Consider the following 23459-nt stretch of genomic DNA (forward strand, 5'->3'; position numbering starts at 1 on the left):
TTTTTTGCAAATGATAAAGTACCACATATAAATTCATTAATTATATGATTAAATGACCAATAGAGCTAACGAGCACAGGGGAAAGCCAGCAAAAAATTCTGAAAGAACTGAGAGGGTTTGTCTCTTTCTCACCTATCTGTCCTTCATTTAAGAAAAACAAACAAATAAAAAGAGTACGAAGGAAAGAATATGACTCCCTCACATTCTTAGCACTGAAAAAACAATGTTTTGTTCCTAGCATGGAAAGACCCCCGCCTTTCAAGCCACCGCCACCTCCCATCAAGTATACTTGCATTCAAGAGCCCATGGGAAGTGATCTGCCTTGTCATGAGATGGAGACACTCTAGTCCTGTAAGACTTTACCACACAGCAGAACTCTGTTGGAATTCTATTGAGAAAGTAGATATTGTGCTTTATTAATATAATTTGCCTTCAGCCAAGCCTCTGCTGCAACTGACATGGACGTTACAAGTGAATGATTTGTCTTCTCAGCAACTTGCCCTCTTTTGCCTGCATATGCCTGAAATTTAAACAAGAGTAAAAGAATCTATTATGCTCATACCCAAGGCAATCTGCAGGGGTTTTCTTGCTTATGTAAGTGGTGCCCATTAAGCTGCTGTCATTAAAAAAATAAAGACTTCTTTCATTTTTCACTTCATTTCTCTGATTGATGAGACAACTATGGTTGTGAGCATATGACTCTACTAGATCCTCTTCCTTTGATCATGTGCCAACTTTTTTAACTATTTGTCAAAATTATGATAATCTTAGACCTTGGTTGCATTCCCTAAGAAAACTGTAAGCAGAAAATGTGAAAGTTCTACCAAGAGTTCCAGCTAATACAGAAGCATGGCTAGTCTTCATACTGAAATTCTGTTGTTTATTTTCACCGAAGGAGAACAGAATATCTTACATAAGAACTATATTTGTGGGCGGCGCCTTGTGGCCCAGTGGGTAGGGCACTGGCTCCATATAACCAAGGTGGTGAGTTCAAATCTGGACCCGGCCAAATTGCAACAAAAAATAGCTGGGCATTGTGGTGGGCCCTTGTAGTCCCAGCTACTCGGGAGGCTGAGGCAAGAGAATCACCTAAGCCCAGGAATTGGAGGTTGCTGAGAGCTGTGTGGTGCCACGCACTCTACTGAGAGCGATAAACTGAGACTCTGTCTCAAAAAAAAACTACATTTGCACCCTTCACCCCTCCTCCCATCTGCCCAGGCTCCTGCCATGTACATAAAGATGAGGAAGGAATCAGAGAGTTAACTAGCCAAAACCAAGTAGTATACTTTACCAACCTCTAAATTATATGAGCTAAATAAGAGTCTCAGCTTTGCCTGTCTATGTGCCTGTGTTTGCAAGCCCACGGGAGCATCTTACTAGTACTGAGCTGTTATGTAAGAAAACAGGCAGCCTGCCCCAATCCAACCCATTTCATTTTAGTTGTTTTCTTATTTTCTGGGGACTTTCCTGTTCATCCAATCTGCCTGTTTTGATCTCTTCTGAAACAGATAAAAAGCCTCCAATCAGACTAGCACTGATCAATTAGTCCTGCTCCCACCAATCTTTTGCATAACAGCTCAAGCAGAAAGTAGAGGTGACAGAGAAGAGACCTAGTCAGCCAGACATGCTCTGTATTCAGCAACAGTTTGTGGATGAATAAATTTGGATCCCTGTTGTCCCCATAACCCTTCCTGCTCTACCTCCCCCAGGAGGAAAGAACAGATGTTGCTGACAGATGTAATGATAGGCAAATTCTGTGTGGACTTTATTCCCAGAAGGAACCTTTAGTTCAGTTGCAGTGTATTTATCCCCAGTTGTACATGAGAATAACTTGGAGAGTTTTCTTTTTTTAAAATATTGTGGTTGTCCCACTCTAGTTCAATTAAAGCAGAATCTCGGCAGAGTGAGGCACAGACATCAGCACTATTGGATGATTCATGGTTCAGACAAAGTTGGGAACTGGTGGACCAGTGCAAGTGCCTTCTTACAGATCAGAATCTTGGGTAGGTGCTTACATCTTCTGGGACCAATCTGCAAATGACCCCCAATGATTCTTGCCTCCTGCTATTTACACCTTTATGTGTCCCCCTCAATAATAAATAAAAATAGTTTTTGTGACACAGACCCAAGATTAGGGTGAAATAAGGAATTCACCTAGGATAAAGAATTTAAGGAGGTGTTCACACTCAGGGTTATGCACTTGCATGATCTTGAGGGTGAGTGCCAGTTCCATCCCTGATGTAGCAAATTAGATACTATGGAAATGACACACACTGGGTTGTAATATACAATGTAGCTTCTACTTTTATCGCTCTTTGATTACCAGCTCTGGGGGAAGCCCACTTTATGTGAGAACACCCAAGTAGCTCTACCTAGAGGTCCACCTGTCAAGGAACTAAAGCTTCCTGCTAACAAGCATCAGCTCACCATCCATGTATGCAAGCCAGCTTGGAAGTGGATCCTGCAGCCCCTGGTCAAGTCTTCAGATCACTGGCAACCTCAGCTGACCTTTTGACTGGGACCTCACAAGAGCCAAAACCACCCACCTAAGTCTTTTCTAAATGACCCACAAACACTGCAAGATAACAAATGCTTATTGTTTAACAATTACAACCACCCTTCGTGTATATTGTTGTTTTTATTTAATACAACTTAATCAGCAGTAATTTGTGTAAAAGGCATTGTAGTTTTACTTTACTGTGTCATTAGGATACGTAAATACAAGTAGAGGAATTGGAGTAAAAAGTGGCAGAATTAGAGATGTTTAGTTTGTTTCAGTAAAGGAAGAGACTTTTTACAGTACAAGGTAAGTTGTGTAATTTTTCAAGCTAACAAATGACAGGAGTTGCACAATGTATTTGTATTAACTCCTCTTCAAGGTATACATTTTTAATATTATAAATAAGTTCTGGTCAGCATTTGCAAATTTATCTACCCTTTGAATAGAGTAGTTGCTTATCCATGGAAGGATGCTCAGTCAGTGGTTCAGAGAAACTTTTCATAAACCTTGAAAATAGAGGGGATGAGGTGCCTTTTAGATAGTGCTGTGAGCTTGACATCTTTCATTTGACTAAAATGACAGTTTTACCTGCACCTTAAATTATGTGCAGGAAAATGTATTGAGCCTGTCTCAACCAAAACCCCTTTATCTAGAAGTGGATTTAGTCCTGTCCCATGGGAGAAGTCGCAATACTAGACTTCAATCCCTAAGGTTTCTGCATGTCATCACCACCTCCATTTAACTCATACATTAGCATTTTCATCACTCATTTCCAAAGTACCATGTGTTAGATAACACTGTTATTCAGAGGTATTCACTTCCTCACCCACCTGCACCATGGACACACCTTGACTTTTGGCTTGACCATGAGACCTGTTTGGGGCAATGAAATATCATGGCAATAACTATTCCAAAACTTGAAGAGTGCTTGTATGATTTGACTCACTCTCTCATTCTCTACCATTGTCATGAGAACACTTTCAGGCTAGCTTATTAATGCTAAAAAGAAGATGAAAGATTCATGGGATAGAATAGAACCACCCAAGCAAGGCCAAGCCTGTATTAGCAGATCCTTGGTCTACGTCAATCAGTGTATAAGTTAAACATTGTTGTATGCCACTGAAATTATGTGATTGTTACATAGCATAATTGTAGCAATAGTTAACCTGTACACATAGGTTCAGAGGTAGGTATATTTTAGCTCAAAAGCAAGTCCCTAAGCTGAGAGATAAATGTATAATTTAATACTAAAAAAACTTTTCCTTTGGTTTGGCCTGAGTTTTGTTTTAACTAAATAAGACATGATTGTCTTCATCAAATTAACTTTGCCTTATAGGTCTTTAAAATCACAGAACATTTGACTAGGATAGATATTAGAGATGACTTTACAACTAAGGGGTTAAAGGCACTGTGAAATTAACTTGCCCAACGTCACACAAGTACACATGGTAGAACCCAAATGATGACCCAGCTCTCTGATTTTCAGTCTAGAGTATAATCAATCTTTTAATGCTTTGGAATCTTCTTTGGCTATATAGGATATTTTGTGTGCATTTAAGTAAATATTGTTTTTTTTAAAAATTCATAGGTAGTATATTCTAAATTCAGTGACAGAAAGCAAAGAAAAATAGAAATAATGTGTCCTTGGTGATGGGATGGCCTAGAAAGTGAAAAACAATGAAAAAAGAAAAGAGAATAATTAAGACCAGAAACTGGAAAGAAAGGTTAGAGAAACTTACCAAGGCCAGAGATAATGAAAAGGATGCCATCTCTGAGGTTCTGAGCAGGGGGAAAGGTTCTTAAGTAAAGCCCTCTTGGTGACCTGACTTAGGAGAGTGTCTTAGGCTTGACGCTGAAGGTCAAATCGCAGAAATATAAAGCCATTATTCTCTCTGAGATAAGGGCTGAAATACATAGGCTAATTGAGTTTAGGACAAAAATCATGACTATGCCAACCAGCTAAAGGATAGGTGTCCAGCAGAGACAGCTGAAATAATGAGTGAAAGTTACTACCATGGGAAAAAAACAGACATTAACTGGAGAAATGGGCTATCGTTCTAGTCAGAGTTGTATAGTGAGATGGTGAGAGCAAGAGAGTTTATTTCTCAGATCCTGCAATGGGGGCTTTGGTGGATTTCCTGGATTGCTAACAAAGGGTCCCCAGGGCATCCAGGAAGGTTGACCAAAGAGCAGAAGAATATGACCTTAGTCAAAGTCAGGGTTAAGGAACACTTTCAGAATTACTCTTAAAACCTGTCTAGTGCATCTATGATAGTCTTGACATTAGTTGGGTATCAATTAACATAGGAATAGGAATAATAGAATCTAAATTTTTCTACCCAGATAGCATCTTTGTACTCTTCAATCTCTGTTACAGGCTTTGCCTGTTTTGCTCATTCTGATTCCTCATGTTTTCTCAAAGGTTCTCTGGGATTGGGATTATAGGGAGAGATACTAAGGATATTAAAAAGGAAGAGCAACAAACTCAATATCATAATAAAGAAGAGAACATGGAGGGTGTGGCACATCCAGCTACTGTTGCTCAGTGCCAGAAACTTGTGCACATTTGCCCTGAGTTTTGTCAGACTATTCCCCATTTACTGTCCAAAGAAGACATAACACCAAATAAAACTGACTGCAGTGTTATGCCATTCAGCTATCACCAAAAAATACTTAAAAAAGCTGAGAAGGCAGGAGGGAGAGGGTAGAACAATGGTTACAAGTATTTTGTAGAGAAATTTGATAGTAGACCTGGCAAGCTGAGAACCCAGCATAGGAGTTAACCCCTGATATGCATTTGTTCCCTTCAAAATGTAAGTATCTGTTAACAATGAATGGACAGATGAGTAGAGATCTGAGCATTCCATGTATGGTACAACCATTTGTGTACCACTAGTTTGGAATAAGCATAATTCCACTCTTATAGGTAATTGGTCACACATGGATTTTTCCTACGCATTAAAGCTGTTGCACTGATTCAAAGGGACATGCTTTGATGACTAACAGATCTGAATCTAACATAATTATAAATAGGTATTGATTTTAATTTCATGACTGGTTAATAGAAAAGTACAACCAGCACTTTTCCTGAATACCTCTTTTGGGTGGCCATTTTAGGGTTTGTAGACTCCACACTCAAGGAATTGATATAAAATTATCTATGAACTACTTCTTGCCTCCAATAAATATAAATTTCAATGGGAAAATAAGTTCAGTAAATATTAGTTCAATGGGCAAATTAAAGAAATAAATACAGTACAGTGTGATACATATAAAAATAAAATCATGGGCGGCATCTGTGGCTCAAGGAGTAGGGCGCCGGTCCCATATGCCGGAGGTGGTGGGTTTGAACCCAGCCCCAGCCAAAAAAAAGAAACCACAAAAAAATAAATAAATAAAATAAAATCACGTGCAAAGAAGAGAAAATAATAAAGAGAAAGGTATCATATCGTGGACAGCGTGTGAAAAATGTTTTTTAAAAGGCTTCGGAGAGAAGGCTATCATTAGCAGCAAGGGCATTGAAGTAGAGACCCTGATATCTGAGGATCTCTACTTCTCTAATTCCCACAATGATGGGAATTAAAAACTTTACCTAGGGATTACACCAGGAATGCAAAAAGGATTTAATGATAGAAAAATGCTTAATAAAAACAAATCAAAAACAACAGAAAGAAAACAAAAGCCAAAAAAAGAAATAAAAAGGAAAATTGCTTAATAGAATTCATCATTAAATAGGACTAAAGAGGAATAGCATATGATTGATCTCCATAGTTGCTTGAAAAACCTTGGTCAAAATTCAATACCCATTCATAATAAAAACTTTTGAGAAACTATACACAGGGTGTCCATAAAGTTCATGTGCAATTAACATAGACACACACACACACATATATATACAAAACATATGTATGTATGTATGTATATATGAAATATGTGCATGCATATCTATATATTTCTCTATATAGCTATATTTGTAGATACAAATACATACACATACAGGTGGAGACCAGCCTGAACATGAGTGAAACTCCATGTCTACTAAAATTAGAAAACCTAGCCAGGCACTGTGGCAGGTACCTATAGTCCTGGCTATTTGGGAGGCTGAGGCAAGAGGATTTCTTGAGCCCAAAAGTTTGAATGAGGTTGCTGTGAGATATGATGCCACAGCACCCTACCCAGGGCAAAAGCATGAAACACTATCTAAAATAAAAGAAAGCAAAGTAAAATAAAATAAACAATATGAAACTGTATATACACAAGGTTATTATTGGTATCAATATTTGCAAAGTATTAGAAAAATATATGTGCAAACATAGGAGATTGGTTAAATAAACTATGATAAATACACAAAATAGAGTAATACACAGCTGTAAAATTAAGAAAGAATATCACTATCAATGGATACAGAGTGATTTCTAGGAGATATTAGTAAGTAAAAAAGGCAAAGTGCAAAGAGCATCTAATATGCTACCTCTGTGTATGAAAGAAGAAAAAATAAGAAATAAAATGTAATGTTTTATGTGTCTGTTTTTACAAGAAGAAACACAGTAAAGATGAATAAAAAAAGTGTGCTTCAGGCCAGGAGTTTGAGACTAGCTGGTGCAACATAGCAAGACCCCATCTCTACAAAAATATAATTTTAAAATTTATCTAGGCATGGTGGCATATGCCTGTAGTTCCAGCTACTTGGGAGGCTAAGGTAGGAGGATCACTTAAGCTTAGGAGTTTAATGTTACAGTGAGTGATGCACCACTACAGCACTATATACCACTGCACTCTAACCTAGGTGACAAAGTGAGATCCTGTCTCAAAAGAAGAAAAGAAAAATAAACAAAAGGGCTCCGTGCCTGTAGCACAGTGGTTACGGCGCCGGCCATATACACCAAGGCTGGCAGGTTCAAACCCGGCCCGGGCCAGCTAAGCAACAATGACAGCTGCAACAAAAAATAACTGGACGTTGTGGCAGGCGCCTGTAGTCCCAGCTACTTGGGAGTCTGAGGCAAGAGAATCACTTAAGCCCAAGAGTTTGAGGTTGCTGTGAACTATGACACCACAGCACTCTACTGAGGGTGACATAGTGAGACTCTGTCCCAAATAAATAAATAAATAAAATAAAATAAATAAACAGGGGAATTGGTTATCTATAAGGGTTGGGGTGGAACAGGGTAGAAGAGATGTGAGGAAAGGTGATTTCTGTGTATACCTTTCTGTATAATTTTGTCGGAAAAAGTATGTTAATGTCCTACATATTCAAATAATAAAATAAATAAATAAGAATAGGAAAAAAATAAAACTGAAAGCAAAGTGAAACAGATGAAACCATTTGTTTTCAAATAAACAGCATAATCACACTGAGTGAGAAAAATGAAAGAAAAAAAAATCTAAGTAACTATGAACACCAAATGTGGCTATATATCCCCAGCCTTATGTAGGGTAGGCATAGGGGTGGAAGGAAAAGGAATAAATGTGAGTAAATCTGGAAAACTTTTCAGTAAGATTTTTTTTTCAATTATATTGATATGAGCAAAGCAATCTTGAAACTATATCATATGTCTTCACGAGACTGAGTAAATCTATAAATTTGTTGTCATCATGAGACCAGTTCTCTCTGAAGAAGAAGGAACATATAAACATGGATTAAGGGAGGATAGTGTGGATGCAAGGAGTAGATTCAAATTAGAGATATTAATGTGAACTCATGATTTCCTTAATATATGTGTGTAAGAGTGTGTATACCCACAGATGATAGTGTCTTTCCCACGTATCACATCTGGAGGCCTATAAGGTCCACTTTGCCCTCATTTATAATGTTAACCATGGTGTGTGTATGAGTGTGTGTGTGAGCACCTGTGTGTAGCACTGTCTGTATCTCCCAGATAAATCTTTTGAAAGGAACAAGAACAAAGGTATCCTAGTAGCAATGAATATATAAAGCATCTAGACGATGGTCTCTAATGTGATTTCCTGCTGAAAGGAACAAAGCTTCTCAGAGAAATATCTGATTAAGGGCAAATGACCATCAGAAATGTCATCATATGAGGTCTGACAATTAAGTTCATAAATCTGCCAGCTTTATGCCACATGCTTACCTTGGCAGCACTGTACAAACAATTCTGTAAGGTTTTGTAACCTCGGTATATCAGTGTCTTGCAGCTACATTTGTCTCAAGATGTGGTGATGTCTTGCTGAGTGGCATTCAGTATTGTTGTTGCCTGTTTTTGTATGCCATATGATGACAATTCTAATGGTCATTCCAAAAGAAGAGTTCCAAGATTGCTTTGAAGTGTGGCTAGGTGCTGGCATTGGTGCATAGTTTCTCAAGGGGAGCACTTCAAAGATGACCACAGCAATACTCAGCAAAGAGGTATGTAACACTTTTTCTAGAATGAATTCACAAACTTAATTGTCATACCTCGTATATGACAATTGGTTGAAATATCTAACTCTAGACTGAATCCTGTACTAGAGGGGGGAAAAGTCTGTAAAAGATGTTATTAGATTGGCTGACAAAACTGGAACATGGGCAGAAGACTAAATAAAAGTATTTAAACGCTACTGTAGCTATGTAAGAGAATTTCCTATTCTTAAGAAATATACACTGAAAAAAAAAGTAGAGAAATAGCAGTAGAGGGCCATGATATATGTAACTTACCCTCAGATGGGTGTGTGTGCATGTTTATGCATGTACACACATTTATATAAATGTACACACACACAATGCACACAGTCATGCATATGCATACACAGATGGACAAAGATGAAGAAGTAAAGAAAGAAAATTGTTAAAAAAAAAAAAAAAGATGAATCTAGGTAAAGGGAACATATGCTTTCAGTTTCTACTTTTGCAAACATTTTTTAAGTTTGAAATTATTTCCGAGTAGAAAGGTTAAATAAAAAGTGCTTAGACAAGACCCTAATAAAAGATGCTTAATTTGACTCAAAACCAGCCTATCTTTCCAACACTGCAGCCTTTATACAGTATGACAAAATCCAAAAATCTGTTTCTTTGGGGGGAGTTTTTTTTCTCATTTCTCTTACTATTGTTTAATCTGAAAGTTCAGGAAAACACACACACACAAGGATTCATCCTGCAAGTTAACTGTTTTTGTCTCATTTCTAGGTTTTTACTCTGCCTTGGGTCCTGGCCTGGATCCACCAAAACTTCAGTCAATTTTTATTTTTTTCTGAAGGAAATGAGTGCAGCCCTTTGATTTTCTCAAAACTCCAGGGCAAACTCATCCTCTCACCATAAAACCATTTCACATCAAAGGAAACTAAGCTGTGTTTCTCTAGACTTCACTCAAGAAAGAGACTTTAGTTCCTCTTCCAAACCCTTGGGCAGTGTTTTTTTTTTTTTGTTGTTGTGTTTTTTTCTTTTTCTTTCTTTCTTTTTTTTTTTTTTTTTTTTTTTTTTGGCACTTTAGTACAATCTGTAGAAACAGTTCACAGTTTACAGCAGCCCCTGGGACAAGCCCTTTGATGCATGGCAGTAGCAGGTGCAGATTCCTGTTCAGAATTCCTACTGAGGGCTCCCTAAGTAGGAGCTGTGACAGAATAAATGTGCAACTAATAGAAAGGCTTTATTAGAGAACTCAAAAAACCACCACCTCAGCCTTGGTGGGTAGCAACATGATTTTAGAGTGTCAGCCCCATATATATGGGGTAGTCCCAGTTCCAACAAAAAAAAAAAGTCAAAAATTTGAGTAAGGAAGATAAAAAAGAAGAGAGGGAGCTCGGTGCCTGTAGCTCAAGCGGCTAAGAGGCTAGTCACATACACAGGAACTGGTGGGTTCTAATCTGGCCAGGTCTGCCAAACACCAATGACAAGTATAACCAAAAAATAGCTGGGTGTTGTGGCTGGTGCCTGTAGTCCCAGCTACTTGGGAGGCTGAGGCAAGAGGATTGCTTAAGCCCAAGAATTGGAGGTTACTGTGAGCTGTGATGCTACGGCACTCTACCCAGGGCAACAGCTTGAGACTCTGTCTCAAAAAAAAAAGGAGAGAGGGAGGAAGGGCTTAATTGTGTAAAGGTAAAAGCTATCTTTTCCCAACTGTCAAAGGGAAAAAATAGACTGTGTTAGAGAGAACATAAAACTCACATAGTTCAATCTTCAAGAATCATGTGCTCTGATTCTTCTACTGTGTTATTGTCTAACTTGTGCCAAGTTCGGCTCAGACACGTCCAATCTTAGGAATTCAATTCCTCCTCTACATCACTATATTGCCTAACTGAATTCTAGAACATTCTTCTATATAGTTGGCTGGAACAGAAAGATGTGTGGTATAAACTTTACTTTCTCTTTTATTTTTTCTACTCAAAGGAAGAAAAAACTGTGGGTGCAGATGATGCTAAAAGAAACTATGACTTCCTCCATGACTAGCTTCAGTGGTTGACAAAGAGTGAAACAGGACAGGCGGGTAAGTTGGGGGAGTAGCTGCAGAGACTTAGCAAGAAAAGAACACGTGATCCCATCTCAGGGTGGGCAAGGGACTTGAAGAGAAACTTCTCTAAAAAAGACAGACGCACAATCTACAAACACATGAAAAAGCTCATCATCCTTAATCATCAGAGAAATGCAAATCAAAACTACTTTGAGATATCACCTAACCCCAATAAGAGTAGCCCACATAACAAAATCCCAAAACCAGAGATGTTGGCGTGGATGTGGAGAAAAGGGCACACTTCTACACTGCTGGTGGGAATGCACACTAATATGTTCCTTCTGGAAGGATGTTTGGAGAATACTTAGAGACCTAAAAATAGACCTGCCATTCGATCCTTTAATTCCTTTACTAGGTTTATACCCAGAAGACCAAAAATCACAACATAACAAAGACATCTGTACCAGAATGTTTATTGCAGCCCAATTTATAATCACTAAGTCATGGAAGAAGCCCAAGTGCCCATTGACCCAGGAATGGACTAGCAAATTGTGGTACATGTATACCATGGAATATTATGCAGCCTTAAAGAAAGATGGAGACTTTACCTCTTTCATGTTTACGTGGATTGAGGTGGAACATATTCTTCTTAGCAAAGTATCTCAGGAATGAAAAAAAAAGTATCCAATGTACTCAGCCCTACTATGAAGCTAAATTATAGTTTTCACATGAAGGCTATAACCCAGCTATAGCACAAGACTTTGAGGAAAGGGCCAAGGAAGGGAAAAGGAGTGGGGAGGTTAAGGTGGAGGGAGGATAATGGGTGGGGCTACAGCTAGTGTGCATCTTAGAATGGGTACAGACGAAACTTACTAAAGGCAGAATACAAATGTCTATATACAATAATTAAGAAAATGCCATGAAGGCTACGTTGAACAGTTTGATGAGAATATTTCAGATTGTATATGAAACCAGCACATTGTACTCCTTGATTGCACTAATGTACACAGCTATGATTTAACAATAAAAAAAAGAAAATAAATAAAGAGAAATGTTTTGACATTCCAAAGCCTTGAGCCCAAACATTTGATACATAAAAATCCCCCACAAAGCTTATTTTAAAGGAAAGAAAAAAGATGCCATCCCTCAGAGGATCTGATTCAGTGGAGTTGGCCTTTAACCCTGATGTCTGCATTTTACATAAACTCTCAGTTTTTCTTGGTGTCATTGATCTGTAGACATTTTTAGGGTAATTGAAACTGAAAGGTAATTTTCTATGTGCCTGAAGTGAGCATTGAGTACCAGCAGGTGGCTCTATAACATCTTAAATCAGGAATTCTCTCTCTCTCTCTTTTTTTTTTTTTTTTTTTTATTTTGCAGCTAACTAGCTAGCTAGCTGGAAAACAAAAGCTCTGAGGCCTTCATAGTCTCTCAGTTACCTTTTGGGGGGTTAGAGGGGGATTAGGACAAAGGATTGAAAGAGGGTGCAGAAATATGGTGTGGTAAAAGGAATAAGTGAATATTAAAACACATTTTACAATCAACACTTGGTAGTAGTTCCTCTCAAAGTATTACAATGTAGTATTAAGTAAGTTGTTGTTAAAGGAAATTTTCTTTAATGTACAGCATAAAAACATAATGTCCAATAAATGTAAAAGCCATAGACGTTCTTAAGGTCTTCCTGAACAATGAACTTCTGAATCTGGAGAAACTTTCTTATGGGCAGCCACCACCAACATTCACTTTTGTCTCATTACAAATGCCAAGTGGGCTAAAGGTATCATTGGTATCACTATGTCCTATGTAAACTGCTGCTTCTCTGTTACCCAGTGTCTCAAGGGCACAGCATCTGGGTGTAATCAAGGATGCGTCATAATAACTGACAAAACAATGGTCTCTAGCTCTACCCATGATCAACAAAATAACCAGGTCCCAATCTCCTGACTCTGCCTTCTGATGTCAGGAATACGTGGGGGGTGTATCATGTGTTCACCAGACGGTTCACCTCAGCGTCTGTCTTTCCTTGGAGCTCCTGAAGTCCCCAGCTGCTGCAATGATGTCACTCTTCCTGGAGGAATTGCTGCTGCTGTCATCAGGAGCACCCACCTATGTTGGTGACGCTTCTTTCTACTCTGATCCTATCGCAGTTTTTGGTTTGAACGAAGGGAGTCTGGAAATGATCAAGAGCGAACTCTGCTGGTAGGAGGCCACAAAACCAAGCAGGGTATTGTGTATCCCCCCTTAATTTACCCTTTCCCCACCCGTCCCACTTCCCAGACAAAAACAAAACTTGTGAATGAGACATCATTGTGAAATTTAAAGCATTATATTAACTAACTCACCTCCGGGCAATGTCCCTAGACCACACATATACTTGATTCCAGATTCCATGTGGGTTCTGCTCTTTTCCCGTCTAGCACACAGCTTGGGTGGTAAACCTGCACAAGATCTTAGCTCAGGGGACCAGGCACAGTCCCAGCCCCAACATCACTAAATCAATATTCTGCCTGGGAGGTGTTTTAGCTGCCTTTAAACAAGTACAATCTGGGCCAGCTTATCCTGCCCAGACCCGTACAAATGGCAAGCTTATCCTGGGCCAGACCCATCCAAATGGCAAGCTGTTGAGATGCTTGCTCTGGGACCCTCCACTATTCCTTTATGACATGAATCTGAACAAAAGGAATCATTTCAAAAATATAGACATTTCAACATCTAATGTCCTCTCCAAGGAGAGGGCAAAGCTGTAGTTAGTTCTTGAGGAATTCAGTGGAGTCTTTGATCATGTAATGGAGAAAAAAACCCAGAAAAGAAAACAAATTTTATACATGTATTTCTAAAAATAGGGTTGGCTGTTCATAATAAAAATGGATGAACAGTTTGATGAAGTTTTCAAGTGATGAAAAATAATTTTAGAGATAGGCAAGCTGCCTACTCAGGCCCTTAGAATTATGGATGCTTGGAGGCACAGAGGGAAGATGGAGAAGGTTACTACCAGAGTCAAGGAAGGCTGCTTATTTAGCGTCTGTGTGCTGGAACTTTTGCATGCTGTCTCGCTTGTTTCTGCTTAATTCATTTCAGTAATTTACCTGAAAGACTCTTATTTCTCAATCATTCTCCATTCTGCCATAGTTATCTTGCTAAAGTACAAGGTGAGTCATTTTATTCCCCTTCTCAAAAGCCTGCAATGCCCCCCACTTTGTCAAGAGAAAAAGAAAATTCAAACTCTTTAATATTCTTTGGTTATAAATAGCATTTTCCAGGGTTTACAATAATAGGGAGCACATAATGGGAACCCCCGGCACAATCATCAAGAGCCTCAGAGTCATAACTGTGCCACTAATTAGCTATGAGATATTGGACAGGGTTATATAGCCTCTTAGCTTCAATGTCCTTTGTAAAATGAGACTAGCCGGGTGTGGTGGCTCACATCTGTAATCCTAGCACTCTGGGAGGCTGAGGTGGGTAAATTGCCTGAGCTCACAGGTTTGAGACCAGCCTGAGCCAGAGCAAAACCTCGTCTCTAAAAATAGCCGGGTATTGTGGTGGGCGCCCTGTAGTCAAGAGAATTGCTTGAGCCCAAGAAGTTGAGATTGCTGTGAACTATGATGCCACAGCACTCTACCAAGGGTGACAAAATGAGACTCTGTCTCTAAATAAATAAATAAATAAATACAAGACTAGTAATAGCACCCAAATCATTGGAAATTTTTCAGGATTAAATGAGAGCAAATGAGTTATATTTTCCCTCTTCCCCCACATGATACTCCAGCATTCCATTTCTCCTATCTGCCATTCATTATCATCATTTTGCTTATGTTTTCTTAGCTACATAAGCCTCTCCCATGCAAAAACCCTCCACTGATTTTCCATGGGCAGAAACTTTTCTCAGAATTCAAGACCTGGCTTGAATGCCACCTCCTCTAATGAAGCATCCTTCCCCCATCAAAATGCATACCTCTTCGTTGTTTCCCACATGTACCTGTCATCCCTTCATTCTGCCTCATATTCCAATTTGTAATTCACATACTTGACTCTCTTTCCTACTGGATTATATACGGCCTGAGGATCATTTAACGTTTCTTTTATTCCTACCACCTACCAGAATGATTTATACATGATAAATACTCTGTTTGTAAATAGTCACTAAAATTGACTGGCTTTAAAGTTTCAGTCTTCCTATGAATTGACGCCTCTCTTTCTGATAAATTTCATAATAAGTACTATAAAAATATTAACTATCCAAATTCTAAATATTAATTTTTATAAAAAAATTATTTTTCCTAAACATCTGTAGCATAGCAGAAAAATCCCACTGATAATTTGGTTTCCATTACATAATATAACAAAATTATTCTCTCAGAGATTTCTAGCTGAGATTATTAAAGTATAAATTTATTTTTTAATTATAAAAGTGATATAAAAATATTATAAAACCTTGGAAAAGAAAGAAAAGGCAATGCCTATTCCTACCTATCAAACATGAGCCTGTTCTCTAGGGCCCCGCTATTCACAAGTGTAGTATGAACAAGCCGCAAAAGCATTGGCTGGAAGCCTGTTGGAAATGCAGAGTATCTGGCCCATCTCAGACCAATTTCATCAGAATTAGTCTACAAGGTTATGACTAACATGCATGTTAAAGTTGGAAAGGTATTGGTCTAAGGCACTGAGTAGAGCACAGCAGAGCACTGCATTTCCCTCCTAACAAATATTTATTGGGCACTGTCTATATGTCAAGTGCTATATTAGATGCTGTGCTTTAATATGCAAGAGTTTTTTTAGGACTGACTTGCCTTCCTTTTGGACAGTTTCTTGAACAAATCAAATGGTTGTGAATAAAAAAGCTGCCACTTCTCAGAGATGCAAACATCTCATTCTGGAGTGGTTCCACTTGTCTCACTCTCAAGTTTTCAGTGATACTTCTAAGTCTCTGAAGTTCCATACCTTTTGTAATATGCTCATTCCTTCCATTAATAGGTATGGGGGGGCATTAAAATTAACATTCCACAGAACAACTTAAAAAACACATTTTGTTTGTTTAGGAAGCTTCCATAAAGTTTTATCTTTGGCTATTTAAAAATATATATATTTTACAAGTTGAAGGAAGCCCAGAAAGATGATACTTCAGAAATAAATCTTAAGATATTCCTTCACAAAGTGATTTTTCTAAAGTAGTGAATAAAAAAACAAAAACTTTGTTTACTTAAACACCTAGTGACATAGTCCTATATCCTGTGGTATGCTTGAAGACAAGCAGCTCTATACTGAAGTGCCCTTTAAGCAGCAGAAGAGACATGATAAGTATTATACACCTTCTTTCAATTAACTGACAAGTGATACTCCTCTATTCACATATCCCCAAAGGGTGTGGGGGAGGAACAAGAACAATAAAATAATAACTGGCTGGCAATATTATGCAGCAAAGAATGTTTAAATGAATGTTAAGAATAGCCTAGAACAAGAAACTTTCATAAGATGTTAAAATGGGCTAACGTGCAATAGGAGTTATGTGCGCAGAAAGGTGGTGTGAGGTGTAGGAGATGAGATGGACCCATTTGGTGATTACCTGTCAGCTTACCTACACATCTGTATAGAAGCCTTCAGTCTTCTCTTAGCTCAGGAACTGTTTTCTTTTCCTGTAAGGCCCTACCCAGTCGCTGAGGATCTGCCTGGCCTGTAACCCTTCAGGGCCATCAAGGCCAGGGTGCTTTTCTTAATTTGCCTGATCCCCATGATATTCCTGTGATTTTCAATGTGCAAAGGCCTCATCTCGGCAGAAACCCCATGATTTTCCACCATGGAAAAGTACCATTGGGCAGAGCCCGTGGCCCCATATACCAGAGGTGGTGGGTTCAAAACCCGGCTCCGGCCAAAAACTGCAAAAAAACAAACAAACAAGGAAATGGGTTTGTGTGACTACAAGTCTCCAGGCTAGAGGGACTTCATTCCTAAATGGAATTTCCAAATAGTGCCATCCCATGACATGCCAGGCTTCATTTCATGGATTAAAGGAAATCATATCTGCGATCCATTCCTGGCCTGCGGAGGAATTGTAAAGAGCAAACGGGACGAAGAATTTGAAAGAGGATTCCAAACAACAGGGCGATACGAGTATAAAGAATCATCATTTCCTCCTTTGTAAGACGGGAATAAGAGCAAGGAACTCCTGCACTGCAGAGTGTAGGTCGATCTTAATTATGTAATGTTTGAAACACAAACCGTTTTTGATGTTGTCAGCCAAACCTGGGGCACAGCACCTTTCTCAGCTTTTTTACCGCTCATATTTCTGCTGCTTCTATGGTTTACAGAAAATGCAACGCTTTCTATGTAATTGTCACGGAGCGTGCTTGTGTAGGGGAAAGAAAGAAAGAACCAAGCCTATGTGGTTGCGCTGAACATCTGAGCGCAGGCTGTGTGAAAGGGTGAAGGAAAGGAGATCCGAGGACCGGGCGGCCGAAGCCCGCAAGTTTCCCGGAACGCAGGGGCAGCCGCCGCGTCCTTCCACACACAGGAACTCAGGAGTAACGCAGGGAAGAGACTGCAGAGCAGGGGAGGCGTGGGAGCCGGACAGAGGGGCAACCTAGAGGGCGCCGGCCAATCGCAGCGCGCTTCGCCAGCGGCCAATCGCCGGCCGCCTAGCCCGACAAATCTGCCCGGCAGTGCGGGGCGGGGCTGCCGGAGTCCGGGAGCTGCCGGTTACTCTTGTGAGCGCCTTTCAGGAAGCCACAGGGCAGGGGGTGTCTGTGCAGAGAAGCTGAGGGAGTGAGTCGCAGCCTATCGGCCAGACCAGGGACATAAATAGAAGCATAAATCAGGCCAGAGATGGTGTGCCCTGTCGCGCACATGTGTATAGTCTGTAGATCCACAGGCTAGTCTGGATGCTGTGTGGTCACCTGTCGTGTGAGTGGCTCCGGGCGTGGCTGCCCCTCGGACGTTCAGTTTCTGTAAGGTTTATCTCTAGGGGCCTACCTTCCCCGGGCTCCAGGAGGAACGTAAGAAGTTTAACGGAGCAGGGACTGAGCAGATTAAGGGAGTGGTGCGCAGGCTGGGCCGGAGAGGGTAGGGACTGCTGGTGCTGGGGGATAGGGAACCACCAATTTGCCCCGTCTCCCAGCCAGAAAACCGTTTTAGACAATCTGTCGCGACAAAGGTGGCTCTGAAATGTCTACAGAGCCTGAGAAGTGATGATCACTGAGTGAGTAGCACTGGGCTGACACTGGCCAATTTGTTGAGAGGAAAGATGCTAGCATTTAGAAAGGCAAGGAGGAAACTCAGAATGGGGACCATCTGTTCCCCCAACCCCAGCGGGACAAAGACATCATCGGAGGTCTGCAATGCCGACTGGATGGCCTCGCTGCCCCCTCACCTCCACAACCTACCCCTTTCCAATCTGGCAATCCCAGGTATTCTTCTATTCCTACTTCTTCCCACTATGTTTAATTCTGCCATTTTAGTGTTGTTAATGGGTTGGGTTGCTTTTCTATTGTGCTGAGAAATTGTCAGTGACCCCTTTTTACTTCCAAACCAAAAACTTAACACTGAAGCAGCTGCTTTAAAGAGATTTAAGTACACTACATCATTGACAAAGGGATTTATGAGAATGGAAGCACCTCTGTTTTTGCTTGTGATTTTTTGGTTAGTTTTGCTTATATTTCCTCATTCTTAGAATATTATCCTTCTTAATATTGAAGAAGCCAATGTATATGAGGCATTTCTTGAATCACTTAAAGAGAAAAAGAGATCAAGGGTAATGGGTAAAAATCCATTAACAATTTTAGATCTGAATCAAAATTAAAACTGAAAAGATATTCCATTTATCTGACCTTGTATATTTGGAGAAAGAAACAAAAATGAATAAGCATTAGAGAATAGGTTCAGAATCACAACTGAATATAAAGACACATATTTTTGTTGTTGGAACAGCCAGAAAAACAGGGTGCAAGCTCTCATCACAGGCAGTCATTAGGTGTGATGAGGTTGTGGTGTTTGAAGCTTTTTCTATATATATATATATATATACAGGTGTCTGCCTGACTGATCCAAAACCACAGCCTTGAAAAGCCTTGAAACATCTTGACAGTGCTTCTGCTCCAGCCACTATGCTAAAACCTCACTGCTGGAGTTTTCATACCTTGACATAGTTTGTTGGATATGCTCTCTTCTTTCCACTCAAAAGGTAGCTGAAGGATGGTTTCTAGGGAAGGATATTTGGGCAGTGAGCTTGGCCTACTGTACAGAGCAAAGTCCTGTGATGCTGGTATTTGGAAAGCACTCCTAGGAGCAGGGGATGGAATACTGCCAATCCCTTCTCTCACTTGGAAACATAACAATTGAAGTTCACCCCTGGACTATCAGACAAACTCCCAAGCATTCCTTGGACCAGTCTGTCTTTTTGGTGGCTAAAGTGATGACCTCATGCAAACCCTGATCTTTGCTTTCTATGCATGAGAAAGAGCAGTGCTGACCTTAAATACAGGCTTTTCTTTCTTCTCCTCTTCTTTTGGAGATCTTCCAGGTTCATTGTCCTCAGAGGCCCTGGTTGCTTTTGAGCAAAGAGAGGGCTGCTAAATTTCTTTGTATATATGATAACTTAGGTTTTAAAAGCCATTGATTACAGCCTGTTGGGAAATGCCAGATGGGCATCCTTCAAAACAGATCTTTTCTATGTTTAATTGACGCTTGTACAGTCATCACCAAAATGATGTGCGGGCCACTTTGGATATTAGTCATTTGCCTCCAGGCTCTCTAATGGAATTGTTTTGTTGACTGATATGGCAGGTATATGTTTGCAAATAGAATGGCATCTTAGGCAGGCTCTAAATGGCTCTGTCATTTAGGTCATGTGCAGGGTAGGTTGGGGCTTCCTCTTTCCTTGTACTTTACACACCCCAAATTATAGCAAACAGCTCTACTAGTGGCTTGGCTGTGAATTCTGTCTCGGTGACTCCAGACAGGAGCTGGGTATTTGTTCTATATCCATAGCATATCTCACAGTGACTAGAGTTGCTGGGGCAAGGGAGTGGGAAGGTGGGAGCAAATAGCCATGGCCTGCTGCTACAGCTGGAAATTCTATGATTAGCCAGAGTGGGAGACACAGGAATTTGTTCACCCAACTTTGTATAGTCTGGTACTGCCAAGCAAAAAGGAAAATAAATTACCTTGACTATTCAAAAGAGGTTGAATTTACCACAATGAAATGCCCTTTTCCCAGGAGTGGAAGGGGCATTAAGCGTTTGCATATGTAAGCTCAAGACAGGAAAATTATGTATTAAGTGCTAACCATTCTTGGACTCCCAGTTAGTTCACTTCCTTCCACCTCAATCTTGATACTAGCCAAATAAAGGCTAGCAGTCAAGTTCTCTGCCAACCCTTATTGAGAAATACTGAAATACAGAAAGCATTTGGGCAGTGGGGGCTACTGTCTGCCTCCCTCTTCCCCTCTTCCTCCTCCCTCCTATTGCCACTGTCATCACAATAGCTATTATTTACTGAGTGCTATTATGCAGCACCCATGGCATACATACCTCAAATCCTAACACCTCCATGAAGTATTAACATCCTCCTTTTAGAAATAAGGAAATCATTGTTCCAAGAGATTAAGAAATTTCTGAAGATCACACAAGTAGTAAGTGGCAGAACTGGTATTGTGTAGCTACTAAAACCCATATGCTGTCCCTGTGCCCCGCAGGGGGTCTTGGGAAGTGCACAGCAGTGGGGGTGGTCTCTAACAGCTCATCTTTTGCAATGAATGAGGGAATTTTAAAAACTCGGCAGTCTTTTTTTTTTTTTTTTTGTAGAGACAGGGTCTCACTTTATGGCCCTCGGTAGAGTGCTGTGGCCTCACACAGCTCACAGCAACCTCCAACTCCTGGGCTTAAGCGATTCTCTTGCCTCAGCCTCCCAAGTAGCTGGGACTACAGGCATCGCCACAACGCCCGGCTATTTTTTGGTTGCAGTTTGGCCGGGGCCAGGTTTGAACCCGCCACCCTCGGTATATGGGGCCGTCGCTTTACCAACTGAGCCACAGGCGCCGCCTGTTAAAACTCTGCAGTCTTTATCTGAGGGATTATATATAGACACTCATATGTCTATATAGCTACATCTCCCCCATTTAGAATTGTAACCTAGTAAGTTTTAAATCAGAATATAGTGCACTGACCTGTTCTGTGTTTGTATGTGTGTGCCCACATACTCAACTGGGGTGTCTGAAAGACTAGGTTAGATCTGTCAGGATGGGAGTGGGGTGATGGGACAGGCAGGACATCGTGCAATAATAGCAGAACTGGCATGGACTGAACTATGTCATATTTGAGTGCACCTGCTGCATTTGCCTAAGGTGATGGGAGAGAACATGTGTGAATGTGCACCTCAACAGAGTCTCCATGTCTCTGCACATTTTACTTCTGCAACTGTTACTAACATGTGCTAAGGACCAGTGTCACCCCAAAATATTGAAATATCTGGGAAAAGAGCCTCAGAACAGTGTTCACTGAAAACTGTATAGAATCATTTGCTGTCCAAAAGATAATGGATCTGGAAACTACAAATTTCATATTTTTAAATTAAATCTTTAAACCGTTGCAAACATTTCACTGATGTTAGTAAAAGCATGATATTCTCTGTGGTCAAATGCGCTGGTAGGAAAATATTTTTCTGCAATGTATATTGCTTTTCAATGAATTCTTTTTCTCTATATGTTTTAGTGCTATTCCTTTTTTATTATCCATGCTCTTTCTTTTTTATGAAAGGTAAACTATTTGGTCTGTTAGGAAGAGCCTTGAGCTTAAGGGTCATGGAATTTGTTGTTGATTCTCACTGTGTGATACTGAAGAAGTATCTGAATTTCTAGGGACATAGTTTCTTCACTTGTAATTAAGATACTGGATTAAATGAAATATAGAGTCCTTTCCAGATTAAAAATTACTTAAATAATTTGAGGGTTTTGTTTTGTTTTGTTTTGTTGCCTGTTCTTTGTCTAAATGTAGAAAGAGATGGAAAGAATGATTGAATCATTTAGCTCTAAAGGCCATTTCTTTTATACCTCTTCAAAATAAGAAAATATTTTTTAGCATGTGCATAAAAGGACTGAGGATTGCCAGAATGAAGCAGGGGCTTTCACTTCAGCATCCTAAAAGGGGCTGTGGGTTAATTGATCTAAATGAACTTGTACCTCATTAGATCCTAAGAGCACTTTAGTCAACCCATGCTCAGGCCTGTAGGAGACCCGAAGATGAAGCAGCCATCAACCCTCCTGTCAAAGAAGGTTACTACTTAGTGATGTACATACATACCTGTATACCACTAAAATATATATAGAGAGATATTAATATACACCTTAATCATATGTAGTTTTTTAAAAAGAACTGATGGGAATAAATATTAAAACACAGATATAAATAATGTGTTATACAAGTATAAAGAATGGAAAGATTAAACCAGCTTCTAAGATCAGGAACCACTTTGTTGAAAAAATGGCACTTGATTTAGGATTTGAAGAATGGTCAGGACTTCAATGGATGTGGCTTGGGGGTCAGGGCTGGGACAGGGGCTTTCCAGGTGAAATTAACCAACTGAGGTAATGAATGGGGAGTTTCATGGGAAATGGCTAGGGGATGCCCGCTCCTATACCTGTCTCCCTGTTATGGTACCTTCATCACAGCACTTCTCAACATGTTGTTCTTATTTTTTTAATTGTCTTTTTCATGGTCTCTGAACAACTCCCAGATGGAGGATATGACTTATTTCCCATTATCCTAAATCCTAGTAGAAAGATGTATGGAATTTCAGAGTAAGCTTGCTAGAAAAGTGGCCTGTGGACATCCTTATTTTCCACTGTGACCAGAGCTGAACTGCACAGATCGCAGCCACATGAAGCCATATGAAGATCTTCCAATCTATTTCTGATTTTTAATGCTTACTATTCCTGAAACCATAGCTAAGGCTCATCACTGAGCCCTGTTAGAAATGAAAATTCTGAGACAGAGCTCAGGTACAACTTCTTTTCTAGGAACACGTCCTTCACCCAGCATCCCTCTGCCTTGTCGAATTTGAGCTCCTCGTCTTTCCTGCAGGCTGCTGCCTCTCCCTGCTCTCATTTCTTCTCTGCTATGCCTCCTCTCCACTAACCTGACCTGTTCCAGCCTTACCTTCCTAGGGTCAGCCTTCTCAAGTGCTCCTCGCTGCTCTCCAGTTCCCGGTTCTCATGTTGCTGGTGATCATTCCCTTCTCTCTTTCTCTCTTTTTATTTTTTGTAACTTTCTGGACTCCTATTTTTTTCCTATACAGTTTTACCCTTGACTGCTTGGTAAATTCTATAGCTCTTCTCCCAGTGGTCCCACACTCTCTTCACACTTGGGTGACATGAAGGCACAATCACTAGTAGGGAAGGATAGAGGGGTCATTACCCCGACCCTGCTCCTGGAAATCAGATGAGGTATGGTGGGTATGGTGCCTCTAAAGAGATTTGGGGACCACCCCAAAAGAAGCAAAATAAATTGTGTAAGGAGAAGTTTTGGTTGGCTCATCAGTTGGTCCTAGAATAAATCCTGCAGGGTTGTAGAAATCTAAGGACCAAGCTGAAC

At 40.1% G+C, this 23459-nt stretch overlaps 2 protein-coding genes across 4 annotated transcripts in view; both read left to right on the forward strand.

The window, feature by feature from the left end:
- The window catches only part of CD96 (CD96 molecule), a 115791-nt gene extending 115153 nt beyond the window's left edge, over nucleotides 1-638 (forward strand). For both annotated transcript variants that reach the window (XM_053565592.1, XM_053565593.1), the window contains exon 14: nucleotides 239-638. In XM_053565592.1, coding sequence (XP_053421567.1) covers nucleotides 239-347 — 109 coding nt within the window. In that variant the 3' untranslated portion in view covers nucleotides 348-638. The remainder of the gene's footprint in view (nucleotides 1-238) is intronic.
- Nucleotides 639-17549: 16911 nt separating this feature from the next.
- The window catches only part of PLCXD2 (phosphatidylinositol specific phospholipase C X domain containing 2), a 61462-nt gene continuing 55552 nt past the window's right edge, over nucleotides 17550-23459 (forward strand). The window contains exon 1 of one of the 2 annotated variants that reach the window (XM_053565791.1): nucleotides 17550-18281. In XM_053565791.1, coding sequence (XP_053421766.1) covers nucleotides 18119-18281 — 163 coding nt within the window. In that variant the 5' untranslated portion in view covers nucleotides 17550-18118. The remainder of the gene's footprint in view (nucleotides 18282-23459) is intronic. The other variant, XR_008374979.1, reaches the window with a different exon arrangement.

Source organism: Nycticebus coucang, chromosome 16, assembly GCF_027406575.1.
Source record: "Nycticebus coucang isolate mNycCou1 chromosome 16, mNycCou1.pri, whole genome shotgun sequence".
Taxonomy (NCBI): Eukaryota; Metazoa; Chordata; class Mammalia; order Primates; family Lorisidae; genus Nycticebus; species Nycticebus coucang.